General features: G+C 44.4%; 1 protein-coding gene across 1 annotated transcript; it reads left to right on the forward strand.

Annotated features, from left to right (window-relative positions):
• Positions 1-1,923: 1,923 nt before the first annotated feature.
• Positions 1,924-20,455, forward strand: LOC124555925. Its single transcript, XM_047129979.1, has 3 exons — positions 1,924-2,173; positions 17,426-17,608; positions 19,617-20,455. The coding sequence occupies exons 1-3, from the start codon at positions 1,924-1,926 to the stop codon at positions 19,988-19,990; spliced, it is 807 nt and encodes a 268-aa protein (XP_046985935.1). The 3' UTR covers positions 19,991-20,455.
• Positions 20,456-22,261: the final 1,806 nt, after the last annotated feature.

Consider the following 22,261-nt stretch of genomic DNA (forward strand, 5'->3'; position numbering starts at 1 on the left):
ACGGCTATAGACGTTCTCCGACAGGATGGTTCAGCGGAAATCGTAATATTACACAGTAAACAATTACTTCCTTCTTGGACAATTCCCAGGCGTCACGGCATACAAACTAACTGAAACACATTTGCTCTGATAAATGAAGTCCAATAATATTGTTACGTGTACCCCTTGGGCATATCGCTGAAAAAAAATAACAACGGGCGTGGAAATTTCGTTGATCCATGACGGTTGTTGTGTATCGTAAGTACTAGTATGGGTACTTCTGAGCTCTTGCACGGCAGTCTACATGTATATGACTAGTCTGCAGTTCATACGTAAGTGCCTGGCAGAGGGTTCTTCGAACCACCTTCAGACTATTTTTCTACCGCTCCACTCCTTAACTGCGGGTAGGAAAAATGAACACTTAAATCTTTCTGTACGAGCTCTGATTTATTTTATTACGATGATCATTTCTCGCTTTTTAGGTTTGTGACAGTAGCATTCAGGGGAGGAAGATGGTACTTGAAATTTCGTGAACTTGCTGCAACGAAAAACGCCTTTGTTTTAATGATTGACACACCAGCTCACTTATCATATCCGTTACACTCTCTCCCCAGTTCGCAGTAATACGATACGAACTGGCATTCTCCGGAGTTTTTCGATGTATCTGGTAAGGATCCCATATTGCACAGCAGTGTTCTAGCAGGATGGACAAGAGTAGAGTAGGCACTCTCTTTAGCAGACGTGTTGCATCTTGTAAGCACTCCGTCTTCAGGCAACGAGTGGCCTACCGGGACCATCCGACCGCCATGCCATCCTCAAGGAGGATGCGGATAGAAGGGGCGTGGGGTCAGCACACCGCTCTCCCGATCGTTATGATGATATTCTTGAACGTGATTCAATTGGCATCACGAGGCTGAGTGCACCCAAAAAAATGGCAACAGAGCATGGCGGCTGGATGGTCACCCATCCAAGTGGCGGCCACGCCCAACAGCGCTTAACGTCGGTGATCTCACGGGGACCTGTGTATCCACTGCGTCAAGGCCGTTGCCACGCATCTTGGAAGTGTTCATCCAATAAAATACAGTCTTTGATTTGCTTTCCAAAACATGATGTGATCGTGCCAATTTAAGATTTTCCCAGGTATTTAGTTGACTTGACATCCTTTAGATTTGTCCTATTCCTTATTGTCATACAATTGCCACTTTTCGCACCAATATGGTGTCTAAGTCATTCTGTAATTGATTTAAATCTTCTGACAACGGTTGATGACAGCATCAGTCACATTTGTCACTAGTCTAAGCTTCAAACTCCGTAATAACAGGCCTCGGAGGGTCCAACGGAGCCGACCGACCGCCGTCTCATCCTCACCGACAAGTGTTGCTGGATGCGGATATGGAGTGGCACGTAGTGAGCATACCGTCCTCTCGGCTGTTGTAAGTTTTCGTCACCGGAGCGGCTACTTCTCAGTCAAATAGCTCCTCAATTCTGGACTCGCATTCGGAAGGACGACGGTTCAATCCCGCGTCCGGCCATCCTGATTTAGGTTTTCCGTGATTTCCCTAAATCGCTCCAGGCAAATGCCGGGATGGTTCCTTTGAAAGGGCAAGGCCGACTTCCTTCCCTAATCCTATGAGACCGATAACCTCGCAGTTTGGTCTCTTTCCCCAAAACAACCAACCAACCAGATCCTCAATTGGCCTCACGAGGGCTGTTGCTCCCGGATTGCCAACAGCTTTCGGCAGACTTAAACGGACACTCTCCCACCCCCCTCCGATGTGCTAGCAAAGCCTGACAGCGCTTAACTTTGGTGATCCGATAGAAACCGGTATTACCACAGTGTCAAAGCCGTTGACAATCTAAGCTTAGTCACTTGCTAAATATTTTACCAAATTTAGTTGAGTACGATACGAGAGCATACTGTAATGCAGAGTTGAACGTTTGCAGATGTTCGTGTGGACAGCAGTAGTGACGCTGATGCTGGCTGGCGCCGGGTGGGCGCTGGAGCAGCCAGGCGCGACCGCGGTGCCAGCCGTGACGGCGACCGCCGACCCCGCCAAGGCGGGCGCTGCTGCGGCGGCGCCGGCCACGGAAGACGCCTGGAGCTACGTGCAGACCTGCGCCGACCGGCCAGACGTCGCTACTTGCCTCGAGGAGAGCGCCGTGCTCGCCCTCAAGCAGCACCTCCCAGCCGGAGGTCAGTGGCGCTCTAAACTACACACCAGGAAAGGGAAGCAGTAGTTGAGAAGGTTGTAGCCTACACCTTATTAAATATCTAGGTGCATCGTTGGGAAGCGATTTATAGTGGAACGAGCATGTAAAGATTGTTGTAGGGAAGGCGAATGGACGACTTCTGTTAATTGCAGAATTTACGGAAAGTGTGCTTGTCAGTAAAGGATACAGTATATACACTACTGGCCAATAAAATTTCTACACCACGAAGGTGACTTGCTACAGACGCAAAATTTAACCGACAGGAAGAAGTTGCTGTGATATGCAAATGATTAGCTTTTCAGAGCATTCACACAAGGTTGGCGCCGGTGGCGACACCTACAACGTGCTGACATGAGGGAAGTTACCAACCGATTTCTCATACACAAACAGCAGTTGACCGGCATTGCCTGGTGAAACGTCGTTGTGATGCCTCGTGTAAGGAAGAGCAATGCGAACTATCACGTTTCCGACTTTGAGAAAGGTCGGATTGTAGCCTATCGCGATTGCGGTTTACCGTATTGCGACATTACTGCTCACGTTGGTCGAGATCCAATGACTGTTAGCAGAATATGGAGTCGGTGGGATCAGGAGGGTAATACGGAACGCTGTGCTGGATCCCAACGGCCTCGTGTCACTAGCAGTCGAGATGACAGGCATCTTATCCGCATGGCAGTAACGGATCGTGTAGCCACGTCTCGATCCCTGAGTCAACAGATGGGGACGTCTGCAAGACACCAACCATCTGCACGAACAGTTCGACGATGTTTGCAGCAGCATGGACCATCAGCTCGGAGACCATGGCTGCGGTTACCCTTGACGCTGCATCACAGTCAGGAGCGCCTGCGATGGTGTACTCGACGACGAACCTGGCTGCACGAATGGCAAAACATCATTTTTTTCGGATGAATCCAGGTTATGTTTACATTATCATGACGGTCGCATCCGTGTTTGGCGACATCGCGGTGAACGCGCGTTGGAAGCGTGTATCCGTCGTTGCCATACTGGCGTATCACCCGGCGTGATGGTATGGTATGGGTGCCATTGGTTACACGCTTCGGTCACCTCTTGTTCGCATTGACGGCTCTTTGAACAGTGGACGTTATATTTCAGATGTGTTACGACCCGTGGCTCTACCCTTCATACGATCCCTGCGAAACCCTACATTTCAGTAGGATAATGCACGACCGCATGTTGCAGATCTTGACGGGCCTTTCTGGATACAGAAAATGTTCGACTGCTGCCCTGGCCAGCACATTCTCCAGATCTCTCACCAATTGAAAACGTCTGGTCAATGGTGGCCGAGCAACTGGCTCGTCACAATACGCCAGTCACTACTCTTGATGAACTGTGGTATCGTGTTGAAGCTGCATGAGCAGCTGTACCTGTACACGCCATCCAAGCTCTGTTTGACTCAATGCCCAGGCGTATCAAGGCCGTTATTACGGCCAGAGGTGGTTGCTCTGGGTACTGATTTCTCAGGATCTATGCACCCAAATTGGGTGAAAATGTAATCACATTTATTCTTGGTGTAGCAATTTTAAGTGCCAGTAGGGTAGCTACAGCTACATATATACTCCACAAGCCACCGTATGGTGCTTGGCAGAGGGTACCCTGTACCACTACTGGTCTTTACTTTCCTGTCCCACCCGCAAATACAGTGAGAGGAAAACGACTGGCCACATGCTTCCGTACGAGCTCTAATCTCTCTAATATTACCTTCGTGGTCCTTAGAAGAAATGTACGTTGGCAGCAGTAGAGTCGTTCTGCAGTCAGCCTCAAATGCCGGTTCTCTAAATTTTCTCAGTAGTGCTACTCGAAAAGAACGTCGCCTTCAGTCCAGTGATTCCCATTTGAATTCCCGAAGCATCTGCGTAATACTTATGTGTTCTTCGAACCTACCGGTAACAAATCTAGCAACCAGCGACTGAACTGCTTCGATGTCTTCCTTTAATCCCACCCGGTGCGGATCCCAAGCACTCGAGTAGTACTCAACAATGGGTCGCACTAATGTCCTATATGTGATCCTTTCTACAGACTTTCCAAAAATTATCACAATAAGCCGAAGCTGACCGTTCGCCTTCTCTACTACAATCCATACATGCTAATTCCATCTCATACTGCTTTGCAACGTTACGCCTAGACATTTAATCGACGTGACTGTGTCAAGCGGCACACTACTACTGCTGTACTCGAACATTACGGGTTTAATTTTCATACTCATATTCGTTAACTTACATTTTTATACATTTAAAGCTACTTGCCGTCCACCACACCAACTAGAAATTTTATCCTAATGCATGATATTATGTAGAAGTATGCTTTTAAAAGCATTCTTCCGGTTCAAGACCCTTGTAACTTTATATCTATTTAGGCGCAAGCCTTCAGTTCCTTGTTTCCTCCTCGAACTCATACATTTCGTAACAAAATGTCTCGAGAATACTGTTTCATTTTTGCTTGGCTTGCAGATATGGACTGACAATTTCTCCTTGTCACTGGAACAAATGTAGAATAAGTCACACATTGCTAGCGCGAAGGGAACTGTGTCCTCATTGTATCTATGCAGAAATACCTCACAAAAAAGACTGATAAACTCACTCAACCGCAAGATATACGATCATAACTAAATACAGTCTACACGCTTATTTTCGTGACTGTCTCTCTTAATTCACTTCCCAGGTTTCCTTGGACGAAAGCCAGTTGGATCATCAGATAATATGACTGCCTAGTAATAACACACAGAGAGCAATGCCATGTTGTTAGAGGCAGTAACTTAGCGGTTCTCAGACATCATAGTTATCTGAAATGTTTACCTGACAACTGTTAGACAATAAAATAACCAGAAGTAGAGATACAGTCGAAAATTCCCCTGCTTCAATGTGTAGGAGCGCTCAGAAGTTACTAGGCTAGTAGGAAAACATGTGCATGGTCTTCATCTTTTTGTTAATTCGAAATGAATGTTTTGTGGGTTCATCACTACAGTGTACGTAATAGTACTAGCCAAAAACAGAGTGTGTAAAAGGTTTTGTGAGCCAAATAAACATGAAAAGACTTATTTTGATAGTAACTGTCTTAACAAAGTCATATTTATGAATCAGAATTTCCCATTTTTTCTGAGGAGTTGAGAGGTCATTCTCGTACTAGTACACTGTTATAGACTTTCGAAATAGGGGATGACAAAGCAGCTTGTCACATGTTTCTGGTGCTGTCTTGTGTGGACGAAGCCCGGTAATTAAGCACAGTGTCACGCTTACAGCTCTTTAACTTTTTTTGCCTCACTTTACTGGACAGCCTCTCCATAATGAATCAAATATCATAATGTTCTCTTCGACCTATTTCAGCGGAAATAAGCAGCGCAGCGAAGAGATGCAGACGATGTAGCTGATGCCACCAGTCTCGCTGTTTGGTCAGGAATCAGACCGTGAAGCAACCGGATTCGTGGTAACCGTTTCGTTTGAGAGATCTTAACGTAACGAAACCTAGGATGTTAATGATATCGTTAAATCGACCCGACAGTATTGTAGTTAGCTCTGCTTGAAACAACACCGCTCGACACCACTGTGGACTTTTGAAGCAACATGTCGTAGAAGGAGTAGTTTGTGACGTAAGATTGTCTCAGCACACGACTGCCAAATAATACCATTACGTTCACGTTTCTTAGAAAACAAAAGCTAGAAAAAGTTTACAGCTTAACATAATTTTGTCTGCTACCGTACAGCACTCCCATGTGTCGTCATGGGATACTGCACATACGGTTACAAAGTCTATGATGGAACAATGCTTGTGCTCTGTTGATGAAGGTTTGAAGTTCTAACCAGCCGATAACATCGCCGTCGGCTTGCGGTTGCAAGTAGTGGAGATGAATGGCAGACGTTGCGCCAAGGACTCATTTCAAACGCCGCTAGACTCGTCACGACAGTACATTTATGCGTCTCTAACGTAGGCAGCTGCACTACTACTATCTACAGAGTACAACTGATGTCATAGTCTCAGTTTACTAGGCACCACGATGGCGAAGAAGTCGGTCGGCTGGTTTGTGGGAAAACTGGGTCACGAGTGGAAGAGGGCGAAAACTTTGCCTCAGCGAGGTCCACATTCACGTGAAAGTTTGCATAACGTGAAAGTGCAGCCACAGGTGTTTTCTTTTTACTATTATTTGTGCAGGGGCCTCACACCCTCGTTTTGGAGGAGCGACTCCTCTCCTCCGAGAGAAAGAGCGCCAGTGTTTGTCAACCTCAGAGGAACGATAACCGGTTGTGTGGCTAGCAGGCTTTTTTGCTCGCTGTCGGTGGTGCGCAGCCAGTACTGCTCAGCCCGTCTTTTCAACCAGTTCTTCCGGTGTGCGCAACCACCTACACTCGTCTCGCCGACTGTTTTCACTCCCGTATGCAACTTTTTCCGTGGAAAATATTTCTGTATGCATTTTTTAAACTGGTATTCAACAGGACAAATCTCTTCTCTTAAGACTTGCCTAGAATCTTACCTTTTTTAAAAATTAAGTTAACTGGAATTTATGTTGCCGATTATTTGCCGTTGCAGAGTGGTCGATAATTTCTCAGCTGTCTATGCCTTTACGAATAATGCTTTATCCCTGACTATTGAGGTTCCGATCTTCAGCAGACCATTGTGAAGAAATGGGTCAAAGCATTTCAGGGACATGGTTCGGTGTAATCTGTCCGTTTAGTCCATATAGGGTTCATACGGCAACATAGAGGTAGTCTACTCACACTCGCTAGCACAATGGACTCGCTTTCGGGAGGACGACGGTTCAAACCCGCGTCCGGCCATCCACATTTAGGTTTTCCGTTCAAAAAATGGTTCAAATGGCTCTGAGCACTATGGGACATAACATCTATGGTCATCAGTCCCCTAGAACTTAGAACCACTTAAACCTAACTAACCTAAGGACATCGCACAACACCCAGTCATCACGAGGCAGAGAAAATCCCTGACCCCGCCGGGAATCGAGCCGGGAACCCGGGCACGGGAAGCGAGAACGCTACCGCACGACCACGAGCTGCGGACAAAGTTTTCCGTGATTTCCCTAAATCGCTCCAGGCAAATACGGGGATGGTCCCTGTGAAAGGACACGGCCAATTACCTTCCACATCCTTGACACAATCCGAGCTTGTCATCCGTCTCTAATGACCTCGATGTCGACGGGACGCTAAATCCAGTCTACCTTTTCCTTCTTCTCACTCGCTCCATACACGAACGAGATAGAAAGGAAATATCGAAGAATATCGTATAAATAGCGCTTTGCCACTGGCTGTAGTGAACGACAATCTTATATTCCACAGTGGATCCAAATTGGAAATTTGTGGTAAGGTCTTATGGGGTCAAACTGCTGAGATCATCGGTCCCTAAGCCTTCACTCTACTTAATCGAACTTAAACTAACTTATGCTATGGACAACACACACTCCCATGCCCGAGGGAGGACTCGAACCTCCGATGTGGGGAGCCGCACAGACCGTGACAAGACGCCTCAGATCGTGCGGCTACAGAGGATGCCTAACGTACGACCTAGCCGTGGTATTCGTCAATGCATTCAACTGACCTGGTCGGGAAGGAGCTTCATTAACACAATATTTCACTACCGTAAGATGGTAAACAGAACTGTCACTATTTCATAAAAATCATAACAGTAAAATCATCACAAAGAGACGATATCTATATCAGTTTCGTCACCTTATGTCCTTCCTCATCTTACAAGGGAGCAGCACGACTGGAGCGGCTAAAACCGAATAAAAATGATTTTAAAATGCAGAGATGTTTCTGTTATATCAGAAGTCAAAGACATTTAGCTGTAAAACTCTGCATTTTTTGTACAATCGATGTCTGAAGGTTAACAATCTCAAGACTACAGAAGCCCATGTTGCCGAAGAAATGGTTCAAATGGCTCTGAGCACTATGGGACTCAACTGCTGAGGTCATTAGTCCCCTAGAACTTAGAACTAGTTAAACCTAACTAGCCTAAGGACATCACAAACATCCATGCCCGAGGCAGGATTCGAACCTGCGACCATGTTGCCGAAGAAACAACAATATCGTTTAACAGACATGTATGGCCAGCGGCTTCACAACAGCCATAAATGGGGTGGTATTTGGCAAGAAGCTAAAAATATGTTTGAAATATGCCAGTTAAGACACGCAGCACTTAAAGAGTCATACTTTCCAGCAAAAAAAAGGAAGTTTCTATGTTATACGTTCCCCCCTTACTCGTCACGGTAGTACCAATGTGGAGAGTCAATGAAATTTTTAAAACACACCTTAATGGAACAGGTTGAACACTCGAGAAAGGCGACGTGTGGACATACTACTTATTTTTTGGTGGCTTCGCACTGTAGTAGTCCAATATCGAAAGCCAGGTCTGTGCCACGAACTGTTGTATTCCGCAATTTTTTTTAATCATTTCATTGAAATTCCACCTTTTGGCGTACTATTGCCATACTAAAGTGAACCAAATGTCTTAGCTAGAAGCGCGAGAAATAACTATTAGTAATGGATGTAGCAAACCTTGGATTCTCTAGTTTCCATACCTGAGATTACTATTTAATTTCAAACAATTAAATATGGATTTATTTCCGTAACATATATTAACAAGTTTGTGTATATCGTACAATAAAAATTTCAATCCAGTTTCACTGGACTTCTTTCTCTAGGGACACATTAAGACTGTAGCTTAGCGAACACTCGAGGTCTTAAAGAAATATCTGTTTTTTTAGATTGTAATTGTGTCTCAAGAACTGCAGCTTACTGTATTTTACTGGTTCCGTAGAATCAAAAACGTGGCACAATGTGTGCAGTAGAGTATACGGGAGACATTCTGAATATGTTTCAGAAACCTACAGTAGGAGAATCGCGCAGTTACGGATTGCTGTTTGAAATACGTCCGTCCCACTACATTTTGAGTACATAAAATTTTGTAATTAAAAGCAGACTTTCATAATGTATATTCCCTAATTTCACGGGTTATACGAATCAGAAACAACAAGGAAGTTAGGCTGCTTTACTAAAGATTCAGAATACTTTTTCCGGACAGCGTTGTAAATGTTAAAGGCGTAGGACTTGGAGTGCTTCGATAAGACGCTACAGTCAGAAAACTAGCCGAGAACAGATTAAACAAAATGACGGTTTTTGTCAAAGCCATCAGTCTAACGTACCAGTAACTCAATAATATTCTTTATAGTTAAAATATCTAGAGGAATATTCCAGCAGCGGGCTTTACGCTATTTTATACGGTTGTAATGGTGGCTATCCGGTATATTTCTATAGGCCTCACCCAAGCAAACTGCAACAAGTGTATTTTGTAGCACTCTCTGGACATTCGATGTCACGGTCTGATAAATGGTAAAACAGCATGTTTAGGTTAATGTCTGTTACTACGCGACAGGGTGCATCTACGAAAGTAGGTATCGAGGAAACTTAGATGTAAAACACAACTAGTACTTTGGTGTCGATGAGCGTAAGTTGCAGAGCAGCATATCGCTATCTGAGCAACACCTAACTCTGTTCCGTGTTAATGGACTACCGGTGTTCTTTTTCCGCCGGTGCACCGAGCTGTAAGTGCAGCTTGCGAGCAGTTTCCTGTTACGGAAGGCAGTCCCTCCCAGTACGGCACGTCGGCCACGGAAGTGCTCCTGAGAGCGCCTTCTAGATTACAGGGACAGTCAAAGAGGTTAGCTTTCTTCTTCGTGTTGACACGCAGACTCTTCCGACTTCACACTTTGTAAGTACGTGTCCTTCCGACTCATAACCATGTCACTGTGCACCGTGTGTAGCGAGAATGACTTGCTTCTCTCTGAACAGCAGCCCACGGGGACAATGCGTCAGCGTAAAATGTTCGTGAAACGTGGCAACTTGTGCTGTTTTTCTGCAGGCTATTCGTCTGAGCGCCTACAGCGTAATGGCGTGTATTCTGTTTCATTCAAAGTCTGTTGTTGCCATAAACATTTTATGCCTGTGTAATGAGCCTCGTAGCGGTGGTGCCATAAGAAAAACTTTTCCAACTTTATAGCATGAATGAAAGTGGAAAACCTACCGCTTTACTGTAGAGACGAAAGTCTCACTGCGAAATGGATCGTTTATAAGCTGACTATATTTCCTCTTACAATAATGTGGACAGCAATTAAGTTTAAAATGAGGTGACAGAATGTTTAAGACAATAGACTCACGTTCGAAAGAGACGGGCTGAAAATCACCGCCCGGTCATCCATATTTAGGTTTTCCATGCTTTTCCTAAATTACTTGAGATAAATGGTAGGATGGTTCCTTTGCAATGGGCGCGACGGATATCTTGCACCAAATATTTGACTTCGTGATAACTTTAGAATGCGATAACCATACAGCGGATAATGTGGAGTGAGTATGTCCTTTGATTCAGAAGGGCAATAATCTGAAGGGAAGCGCAGAATGTTATAGGTATGGTGCTAGATGCCTGTTGAGAATAAAGACGTTACTGAAAACAATGATATCAGAGGAGAGCATTTACAATAGTTGTTCTGTCAAATTTCATTTGCTTCGATGCAGTACAAAATTCCACACTCTTACTTCCCGTATACTGACAAAGTATAAGACAGTCACTCATTTGTTTCTCTCTCACAGTAGATCGATATTAGCACAGGGTGGCGACAATTATACCACCTAGTCCTCCGAAGCTAAACACTTTTGAGCACTAAGGATGCTGTATCAGCTGTTCTAATATGATTCCCTAAAAAATAAACCACTTCCCGAGCAACATTAAACAGGTCGAATAGCAGTTTCAAGAACATTACGTCTAACAGAGTATGGAGAACAGAGTACGGAGAACTGTACTACTTTGTTCTTATTCGAAGCATGTTCCTTTTGTCGACTATGTGACACGTTTCATCTACTGCTTTGAGAAAATCACGGACAAAATTTGACCATTCTCAGTCATTCGACAATTAGTTTTGCTGGTGGCACATTCAGATTTTGATTATTGGCATAGTTGCAGGCTTGCCAAGCCGCTGTCGTATAGCCGTCTATTAACGGCAGCCAAAATTTTAGCACCCTGTTGTACATCTCTTCTAGTTATTTTCATCATCTTACGACTTCGTTTGTAACCTGCACACAAAGCAAAAGCAGGCAACAAATCCAACATTTGGCTCTCTCTGTATTGATTCTCCTGTTTAAATTCAGCAACAAGCATTTGACGTTCTGCACTCGCCGATCACAAATTCTAAATATTTCCTAAATTCTAAAAAAAAAAAAAAAATTATTTACCTTTGTCAGTGATAATATGAATACCATAAAAAGTGTTCTTCAGTGATGTAACTAGCATGCTCAAAATTTTAAGAAATAGGTATGAAATGATAATGTGTGTACATACGTGAATAATTCTACCCAACCGTTGAAGCGAAATCATTATAAATGGGAAACAGGCTCATCAAGTAAAGTAATTATGACCCGTCTTTAGAGGGACCGCGGCCATTCGGAGCTGATTTAGGTAGGTCATCCATGGACCACCGTAGAGGGTACGACGTACTGTTCGGCTGGTGAGCCGTGGTTGGAAATTGAATCTAAGTAATATTAGGTATTTACACGTGGCCCAGGCTTCTTCACATTTTGAGGGAAATGATTCAGATAGGATCATCCATTCAGTAAGATGGGAGCATCTGGTCTCGCCGTACGACAATACCTGAGTTGATGGTGTATTGCGCAGGCTTTGAGTCAAAAGCAGAAAACAACAAGTGTAGTCCAGCAGTGACTGGACACTCCGTTATGTAAGTATTTTACGTTTGCAATTTACATGCAACCTCTTTCTTATTTCTGGCCTGTGCTCCTCCCCTCATATTGCAGAGGGCAATATCCGCTAGGCGATAGACTTTATTGTAAGACATTGGGGACGGAAATACCAGTAGTCGTTTACATGCTTTGTTTAAAGAATTGTCATCGAATATCTTGCACAGACATGGAAAATAGCTTATAACTAAGCGCTGTGTGTTCCTTATTTGGAATAGAGATAATTCAGAAATAAATTAGAATGAAAAAAATTATATGTCTGTAGCCAGCAGGTAGTAAGATGTGTAGGATAAAAATGTCATACAGTTTCTATCGGAAATGAAATGAATTGGAATAATGCGGTATTCTACTGCGTGATACTCAACGTATTCCCCGAGGGGTCTGTTGCTCAATTGACTGTGAACACTTCTTTGATATCCTCGCGATGCAGATTGAGAGAATAGAAGAGCTTCCACGATCTGTTGTATCTGTCGTTTATCAAATACGAGTCAGCGTCGCACCAGTTAGTCAAAGATTTAGAATTATTTAAGTGACTGTGCAGGAAATCCGTGTTTGTAATGCAGGGGCCCCGAGCTGAGATGAGATAGGTGACGATGAGAAGATGGCGCAGCGGGCGCGCGGCTGATTCATGTGGGAGCCGCGACTGAGGGCCGTGACCCAGAGAACACGCACCCCGACCGTTACCCGCCAGCCACTCTCCCACAGGCGGGATACCATCACGAGCATCACGCGCATCGCTCTTCCCCGCTCTCCGCTGCCCAGTCGATAGCGGGAAGTTAGGGCCGTAAATCTTGATCAGCAAGCAATGGATCTGGGTGTGTGGGTGTCACGAGGAGGTATCTAGCCTAATCTCTTCTGTACTTGGCCCAAAACATTCTGTAACACAGTCGTAACAAGGCATATTGCAAGCTGTAGCACATTTAGTCTGTGTTGGTATGAGACATAACTATTATTTGTGATCCAACTGATCGACGGTTTGTGCGCATCACCATTCGACACCGTCGAGCTACTACAATGAGGTGACAAAGGCCATGGGATAGCGAAATGTATACATAAAGATGGCGGCATTATCGCGTGCATAAGGTGTAAAAGGGCAGTGCATTGGCGGTGCTGTTATTTGTACTCAGGTGATGCACCGAAAAGGATTCCGATGTATCATGACCGCAAGACGGAAATTAACAGACTGAACGCAGAATGGAAGTTAGAACTAGAGGCATGGGACATTCCATTTCGGAACGTTCGGGAATTCAATATTCAGAGATCCACAGTGTCGAGAGTGGACCGAGAATACCACATTACCTCTCCACGGACAACGCAGTGGCCGACGGCATTCACTCAACGACCGAGGCAGCGTTTGCGTAGAGTTGTCAGTGCTAACAGAGAAGCAACAACGCGTGAAATAACCGCAGAAATCAATGTGGGACGTACGACGAACGTATGCGCTAGGAAGGTGAGGGGAAATCTGGCGTTAATGGGTTATGGCAGCAGACAACTGACGCGAGTGCCTTCGTAAACAGCACGACACTTCCTACAGCGCCTCTCCTGGCCGCTCGTAAGCATATTGGTTGGACCGTAGGCGACTGGAAAATCGTGGCCTGGTCAGATGAGGCCTGATTTCGGTTGCGAAGAGCTGGTACTGGAGTTCAAGTGTGGCGCGGACCCCACGAAGTCATGGACCCAAGTTGTCAACAAGGCACTATGCGAGCTGGTGATGGCTCCATAATGCCGTGAGCTGTGATTACATGAATGGACTGGGTCCTCTAGTCCAACTGAACCGATCATTGACTGTAAATGGTTATGTTCGGCTACTTGGAGACCATTTGCAGTGGATAACAGTGCGCCATGTCACCAGGCCATGACTGTTCGCGATTGGTTTGAAGAAGATTCTGGACAGTTCTGAATTGGCCACCCAGGCCGCCCGATATGAATCCTATCGAATATTTATGGGACGTAATCGAGAGGTCAGTTCGTGCACAAAAATCAGCAAAAAAAAAAAACAAAAAAAAAGTGTGTGATATCTTATGGGACTTAACTGCTAAGGTCATCAGTCCCTAAGCTTACACACTATTTAACCTAAATTATCCTTAGGACAAACACACACACCCATGCCCGAGGGATGACTCGAACCTCCGCTGGGATCAGCCGTACAGTCCATGACAGCAGCGCCTCAGACAGCTCGGCTAATCCCGCGCGGCTCAAAAATCCACCACGGCAACACTTTCGTAATTATGGATGGCTATAGAGCCTACAAGGCTCAATATTTCTGCGGGTAACTTCCAACGATTTGTTGAGTCTATGCGACGTCTGGTTGCTTTACGACGCTGGGAGAATGACGGTCGGACATGATATTAGGAATATCCATAACTTTTGTCACCTCAGTGTATTTTTCTGACGCATGCTGGTCAGCAGAGATTAATTGAAGCTTTTGAAAATTCCATTGTGTAACTCATTTAGCAGTTTACCAGGTCACACCAGATTTGTACATAAAGGTATATCGAACAGCATCATTCTGTTTACAGGTAACTGTCGGAATTTTTCAAATGGTTCAAATGGCTCTGAGCACTATGGGACTCAACTTCTGAGGTCATAAGTCCCCTAGAACTTAGAACTAGTTAAACCTAACTAACCTAAGGACATCACACACATCCATGCCCGAGGCAGGATTCGAACCTGCGACTGCAGCGGTCTCGCGGTTCCAGACTGCAGCGCCTAGAACCGCTCGGCCACTTCGGCCGATGTCGGAATTGTTCTGACTGAGAAAAGCGGCGCAAATATTCCCATTTCATACTTGATATTACATTCTGTGATTTCCCTCAGCGACATAACGCAAGCGAGTGAACAATTTCGGGACATGGGCATCGCTAGAAAATATCAGGTGGTAGATACTTCGTCTATGCTGAACACGTACGTGATGATGTACGTGGTAGCAATGCAGGCTGTCTGGCAGACAAAAGGAGCGCAACACCGAACACGCGTGCTGTGTCCGGCTTGGAACGTTGTCTGGCAGGCGCTCCTGGCCGCACGCATTCGAGGACGGCCGCTGCTGACAATGGGGCCACGCACAGCTTCTCATTATGGACACACCCCGTTATTTGCATACCGGACTCTTACATCCGGACCTGTGACATGTATTTCCTCGCGAGCTAATGCAATGCGGAAAGCGACTGAATGACAGAAGTGTGTAGGGATTGGTACATCAAGTTCCTTTTTGGGGGTTCGCTTAAGAGTTTAGAAATTTGAAGATGTACCGTATAAAATGAACGACACTCTTTAATAAATCGTGCAGTCTTATATCTTTCCTTTAACGCGACCCGTGCAGATACCATTATTAACAACCGCGGTACTTACTACCAAGATGAAGCTTGCCAAAACTGAATAACTCCATGGCACGATCTGTCTTCTTGCAGTACACATAGACATGCAACGTACACATACATTTCATCCTTTTCTTTTGCTTAAAGTCAATTTTTTATTGTTAATGACTTCACGTACGTTTTACAGTAACATTCTATGCGACTGGATTTGTGATACCCCGTCGGAAAGGGCACAGTTCGTGGTAGTTCCTGGAAAGTCATCGAGTAAAACAGAGGTAATATCTGGCGTTCCTCAAGGAAGTATTATAAGCCGTCTGCTGTTCCTGATCCTCACAAAATATTTAGGAGAATATCTGAGTAGTCTTCTTAGATTGTATGCAGATGATGCTGTCATTTACAGTCTTATAAAGCCATCAGATGATCAAAGCAAATTGCAAAACGATTTAGACAAGATTTCTGTATTGTGCAAAAACGGAAATTGACTCTAAATTATGAAAAGTGTGAAGTCATCCGACTATTGGACATTATATAACCTGTAGAAAATCAGTCCTCGATTTCCACTGAATCTAACTCTAAGACATATGTATTTGGATATTACTTTGGTACGTCACTGCTTTACAAACATCGTTGTAATTCATTCGGCTGTTGGCGAATATATGAAAACAACCCAGCAACTAAAGTATAAAAACTGGTTTCACTGTTCATAAAGTGAAGCCAAAGTCTACTGTTATCAATTCGTAATACGAAGTGATAAGAAGGAGAGACGAGAACAGGAGTTCAAGAGGAATATAAATGCTTTTTTCCATCTTTCTTGTATAGAGAGCAACAGGTGGCGAACAGTTGGGCAAGTATTGTGTCACTCTTGACGGATATATTAATGCAGGAAACACATGACAGAATCTTTAAACTAAGCTATCCACAATATCTTGGTGTCATGAAAGTCAATTCCACGATTGTCAATGTCTGTTGTGAAAGAATAAACTTTCTCTTTAAACATAGGAGTGAGTCTAAAAACAATTCACCCTTTACCAGAGACACTCCAAATATGAAAGCCTTTTCCAGTAAACATTTTAGGACAGACTACATTCACTCATACAGAGAATTTAGGAATTTCGGAATTTAGGATTTCGTGCATCGTGTAATAGGTATCCATTCAAACGAATCTATGGCAACTGCCTTGCCACAATGGATACACCGGTTCCCGTGAGATCACCGAAATTAAGCGCTGTCGGGCGTGGCCGGCACTTGGATGGGTGACCATCCAGCCACCATGGGCTGTTTCCATTTTTCGGGGTGCACTCAGCCTCGTGATGCCAATTGAGGAGCTACTCGACCGAATAGTAGCGGCTCCGGTCAAAGAAAACCATCATAACGACCAGGAGAGCGGTGTGCTGACCACACGCCCCTCCTATCCGCATCCTCAACTGAGGATGACACGGCGGTCGGATGGTCCCGGTGGGCCACTTGTGGCCTGAAGGCGGAGTGCAAACGAATCTGATTTTCATGTCATCAGTTCTATCGATCATATGTAATACAATATTTGCGATTGATGTCTTACCATAAAATGCCAATTGAGCCATGTAGTTTAAACAACGCTGATCTCGCTGCATGAGAATGTGATACACATTTATACACTTTCAGCCGGCCGAAGTGGCCGTGCGGTTAAAGGCGCTGCAGTCTGGAACCGCAAGACCGCTGCGGTCGCAGGTTCGAATCCTGCCTCGGGCATGGATGTTTGTGATGTCCTTAGGTTAGTTAGGTTTAACTAGTTCTAAGTTCTAGGGGACTAATGACCTCAGCAGTTGAGTCCCATAGTGCTCAGAGCCATTTGAACCATTTATACACTTTCCACAGCATCGTATTTTATACAGACTGTCCGTCAATCATCGGATCTATCGTTCTTAAGTACTGTATGTTCATTATTTTCCTGTTTTTCTTCGCCGGAGATGAGATTAATACATACTATATAGGTTGCTATAAAGCTCATTTTTCGTAAATAGAGGAACAACTCAATGTGCTTCTATCAGAAGCACGAACACGGGTCAGAGTTACTCCACCTTCAGGCGCATACGTCATTTGACTGGACTATTCCGAGACTCCTACTTTCTGTATAATAACGCCGGTGCTGGCGATGACGTGCGGTTTGTATTCAATTTCCAGGTGCCCGCAGCGACTCAGAAGAGGAAGACGACGATGACCACGGCCTGCTGGACCTGTTGTCGCTGGGCATGTCGAGGCTCTTCCAGGACGGCGACGAGGAAGCTGGCCTGTCCAAGGAGGACGACGAAGAGGAGGGCAGCGAGCAAGAAGAATCCCAGGAGGCCGGCAGGCAGATCGACGAAGGTACGCAGTGGTTTCAGTCTGTGTAGGTGCCAAGATACCAGTGTAGGATCCATTCCCACGAACGTTGTAAATCATGAACTCGACGTTCATTGTTTCGATAACACGTTGCCTTTGTCTAATTAACCTTCTTCGGTAGAAACTATGATAGAAACTATGACTCTGAAACCAATGAAAAACTGTTCCCATTGGCTCGTATCACGATCCTGCCAAAGGGAATATTTTATGAGCTTAATACTCCTCGGTGATGATTCTGCCCTTGTGTGTATAAGAGCACCACACCGAGAGAATCCCAGAAACGTTAGCCATGACTCTTCCAGACAGAAGAATTTTTGGATTCTTTGTCTCACATTGTTCAGAATATACCATCATCAATGTCGTGTAATGATAAATACATGTTTATGTTTGATTTACTGTTATGAAATGTTGGAGAAATTCGATAGAATTATGTTTAAATAATCCTAAACACCCTTGAGCGATGTTCATTTCATTGTGTTTCCGATCAGCTGTTCGAAGACGCGACACTTTTCGGCTGCGAAGAATTGTCATTCCAAAGTGGTCGTGAAACATGTGGAGTAGATGACCTATTAACGCATTTTAAATGCCAGCGAGATCGTGTACTACTCTATAATCAAATAGAGCGTTGTGAATTTTTGTTCCAATCTCGTCAGCCGTTCACATTTTTGGACAGCCTGACCGTCGTCATATTCAATGAATGCACGGCCACTCTTAAATTCAGTCATCATCATCAGTTCTGCTATATTAGCAGGTTCTTTGCGTCTCCATCTCATGCGGTCCATTGATTCCATCTCAATGTCGGTATGTATGCTGCCCTCCATCACATTATCCAAGATTTTAAATCTCTACTTCCGTCGCCTCCTCTTCCCTTCCACATATCTCTACTTCCGTCGGCTCCTCTTTCCTTCTACAACCCTTCTAAGACTATTTTTATAAGCCCCTCTTTCATTCTTAATATATGTTCAAACCAGTTTCGTTTCCTTCTTTTTATTACATCCAGCAATTGTCTTTGTTCTCCGACTCTTCACAGTACCTCTTCATTTTGCACTCTGTCTTTCTAGCTTACTCTTTCCATCCTCCGGCATGTCCACGTTTTAAAGGCCTCCAGCATGGCTATATCTTTCGCTCTCATTGTCCCTGTTTTAGGATCATACAGGAGGGCACTTCGTACAAAACATTTTATTAACCTTTTCCTTAAAACTGTGTCCACATTCCTGCAGAAAATTCTCCTTTTCTTATAAAATACCTCTTTCACCATTGATATTCTGGTTTTAATTTCTATTCTGCTCTTCCAGTGGGTTTCTATCCTGCTTCAAAGGTATTTAAAGCTTTGCACATGTTCTAATACTTCTCCATTCATCATTATCTCTACCTTTGTATTTCCTCCCAGCGTATTACTTTTATTTTCTTCCTATTTATTTTCATTTCATAAATGTTCCCTTTAACTTCAGTAGTCCTCAATTTAATCTAAAATGGTTCAAATGGCTCTGAGCACTATGGGGCTTAACATCTGAGGTCATCAGTCCCCTAGAACTTACAACTACTTAAACCTAACTAATCTAAGGACATCACACACATCCATGCCCGAGGCAGGATTCGAACCTGCCACCGTAGCGGTCGCGCGGTTCCAGACTGAAGCGCCTAGAACCGCTCGGCCACCAGTGGCCGGCTCACTTTAATCGTATGAAATGAAGGGCAATAATTCTTTAATGTGTAATATATTTCGTTCTTCAGATTATTTGAGGTCAAACCTCTGCAAATGACGTACTATGTAATGGAACTTTACCCCTTTGTAACGATCACATTAACAGTAGATTGCTCGAAAGTTCAGCATACACAAGGAACCTTACTGGTAAAGAGTTGTACATTCCACAATCGTAGTATTTCGGCTACAATCAGATCGTCACTGGGACAGTCCTTACCCTTTTGCGTAAAGCAATTGAAGCTGGTGCTGAAGAAAAGCGAATAAAACCGGTCGCATTCTTTTTTTCAGCCCGAGGCAAGAAGAAGAAGAAGAAGGAGGCGCTGATGAAGCTCTTCATGCTGGGCATGCTCATCAAGTCGAAGATCAGCTTGCTGATGGGCGCGCTCGGCACGATCCTGCAGCTGAAATTCCTGGGCCTGGCCGTGCTGAACCTGCTGGTTGGGCTGTTCCGGCTGTGGCTCGAGTGGCTGAACAAGAAGACGCCGCAGAAGGTGATCTACTACGAGCACGCGCAGCACCAGCACCACTACGAGCACGAGCACCACTACGACGACGAGAACAAGGGCGGCTGGTCCGGGCTCTGGAGCCGCAGCATCGACGGACAGCCCGCCGACGCGCACGCCATGGCCTACTCGGCGCACCAGCCCGCCTCCGGCAACTGAGCTCCGCTGCCACCACACTGCCCACGGCGCATCGGAAGGCCGAACAAATAAACCCCTAACAATCTTTACTAAACTCACGGTTATCGTATAGTTTCCCTTTAGTCGTCGCGTCACGTCACGACCCCGTTGCTGAACACAAGACAGCACTCACCTTCCGCGTCCGAGGGAGCATCACAGATTACATTATCAGTGACAGCACTGATACATTAAGGAGAAACAGCTCCAGTACCTCAGTCTCCAACATTTACGTATCATTATAGCAGTATCGCCAGTATAAAACTCCACAAATACTTCCAAAGGATTATGTTTATTTATTTATTTATTTATTACATTCAGTCAAGTATTCCAAGAACGAATATTTTTAACACTTAACAACGAGCTTTAAGCTTCATTCATTTTGTGATATATTTATGAAGCATGAGTGGAATGATTATACACTAATGTGAAAGTTAATCATTCTTATTTATTTTTAATGTACAAAATAATTTATTGCTTGTATGAATGCATTTTAATAAAAAAATTTGAAAATATAAATTTTCTTTCAAAAAATTAAGTTGTTGAATCCTAATAACGTTAGGCGCCCCACCCTATAACTTTCAACTCATTTCCCTGCTTTCAAAACTGAATTACTTTTACATCTACAGCTATAATCTGAAAAACATTATGAAGAGCATGGTTGACGGTACCACATACTAAAGTTTGTTCAAAACTGCTAAGGTCATCTGTCCCTAAGCTTACACATTACTTAACGTAAAGTATCCTAAGGACAAACACACACGCCCATGCCCGAGGGAGGACTCTAACCTCCGCCAGGCCCAGCCGCACAGTCCATGACTGCAGCGCCTAAGACCGCTCGGCTAATCCCGCGCGGCTACTAAAGTTTCTTGCTGTTTCATTCGCATATGGATTGCAGAGACTATGATGTTCAAATGCCTCTGTACGTGTTGTAGTAGGTCAAATTTTTTTCTTCCCAGATCCTACTGGAGCGATACGTACGGGATTGTAGAATATTCCTAAATTCCTAACTTAATTCTGTTCTTACTTACTTACCTTTCTTTCCGTGTGCGACGGAGGAACGTAATCTCTTCTTCAAAAACTGCAGCTTTAATTGCCTTGTCATTGCATAAAACTAGATCTACCGCTGTGTAAGTAAATTCCACCCTTGGGCAAATGAGCATATATTCAGTCTTTCGTGTTTCCCCGCATTCACACTGGCCATCTTAACCGTTTTTACTTTACATTTTACGACTCCTGATTCTTAATCTATTCAGTGCTCACTATACTGTAATTGCTACCTTTGCAAGATTTCGTTTTTGAGGTGTGGGTTTGTATTTTGCAGAGAGTCCAAAAATAAAGATGCATGGCTGGTCTCAGGTCGACCTTCTAGCGGTGCTATCAGTTGGATTATGCTCTTCCTCGATTTAAGACGATTTGGAGACGCCTCCAATACTGGTGTTGAATATTCTCTGGCTGCAAGATGGTAGATGGCTCTGAGCACTATGGGGCTTAACATCTGAGGTCATCAGTCCCCTAGAACTTACAACTACTTAAACCTAACTAACCTAAGGACATCACACACATCCATGCCCGAGGCAGGATTCGAACCTGCAACCGTAGCGGTCGCGCGGTTCCAGACTGAAGCGCCTAGAACCGCCCGGCCACACCGGCCGGCTCTGGCTGCAAAACAGAGTCTCACTGCTGATAGTCGAAGAAATTCAGGCTGAGCTCTCCTTGTTGATCCAGTCAGTTTCTAACAATATTGTTTCTTGCACATACTTTTCCTTTAAACTCAGTGCTGTGTTTCTTTTTTTAAATGACAGTGGACAGTCTAGAATGACTCCGAATTATTCTGGGTTGGTGCAGTGGTGTCGTCTAACTCTTCTCCATTCTATTTCCAGATGTCTTGCGGCTTCTCTATTACACAGGTGGAATGCACATACACTGGTCCACAGTAGATTTTTTGCAGAAACCAAATAAGAGCGCCTTTATACATTTCAGTGCTCTGAACACGAATATCATGATTAAAACACTTTCCTAACTCAGTCGCACCGAATGAATGGGTATACTGCTACAATAAACTATAAGATACGTACATTAACTGAACTTACCTCGTTTATTCGCACCATTTCTTTGCCTTACACTTTCGGGTGCTGTCCAGAGCATTTCTTTGTAGCGCCCAGGCTTGTTTTTGAGCTGTCTATGAAGAGTCTCCACTTATTTGGTTTCTATGTAACGTACAGGTAATCCAACAAACCGTCAACGCAATGCAGA

This window comes from Schistocerca americana, chromosome X, assembly GCF_021461395.2.
Source record: "Schistocerca americana isolate TAMUIC-IGC-003095 chromosome X, iqSchAmer2.1, whole genome shotgun sequence".
Taxonomy (NCBI): Eukaryota; Metazoa; Arthropoda; class Insecta; order Orthoptera; family Acrididae; genus Schistocerca; species Schistocerca americana.

Bases quoted from the DNA above. Each gene is read 5' to 3' on its own strand.
- LOC124555925 (XM_047129979.1), top strand. From the start codon at position 1,924: ATGTTCGTGTGGACAGCAGTAGTGACGCTGATGCTGGCTGGCGCCGGG. The intron at 2,174-17,425 runs GTCAGTGGCGCT...TTCAATTTCCAG, and splicing joins GCAGCACCTCCCAGCCGGAG to GTGCCCGCAGCGACTCAGAA. The intron at 17,609-19,616 runs GTACGCAGTGGT...TCTTTTTTTCAG, and splicing joins CGGCAGGCAGATCGACGAAG to CCCGAGGCAAGAAGAAGAAG.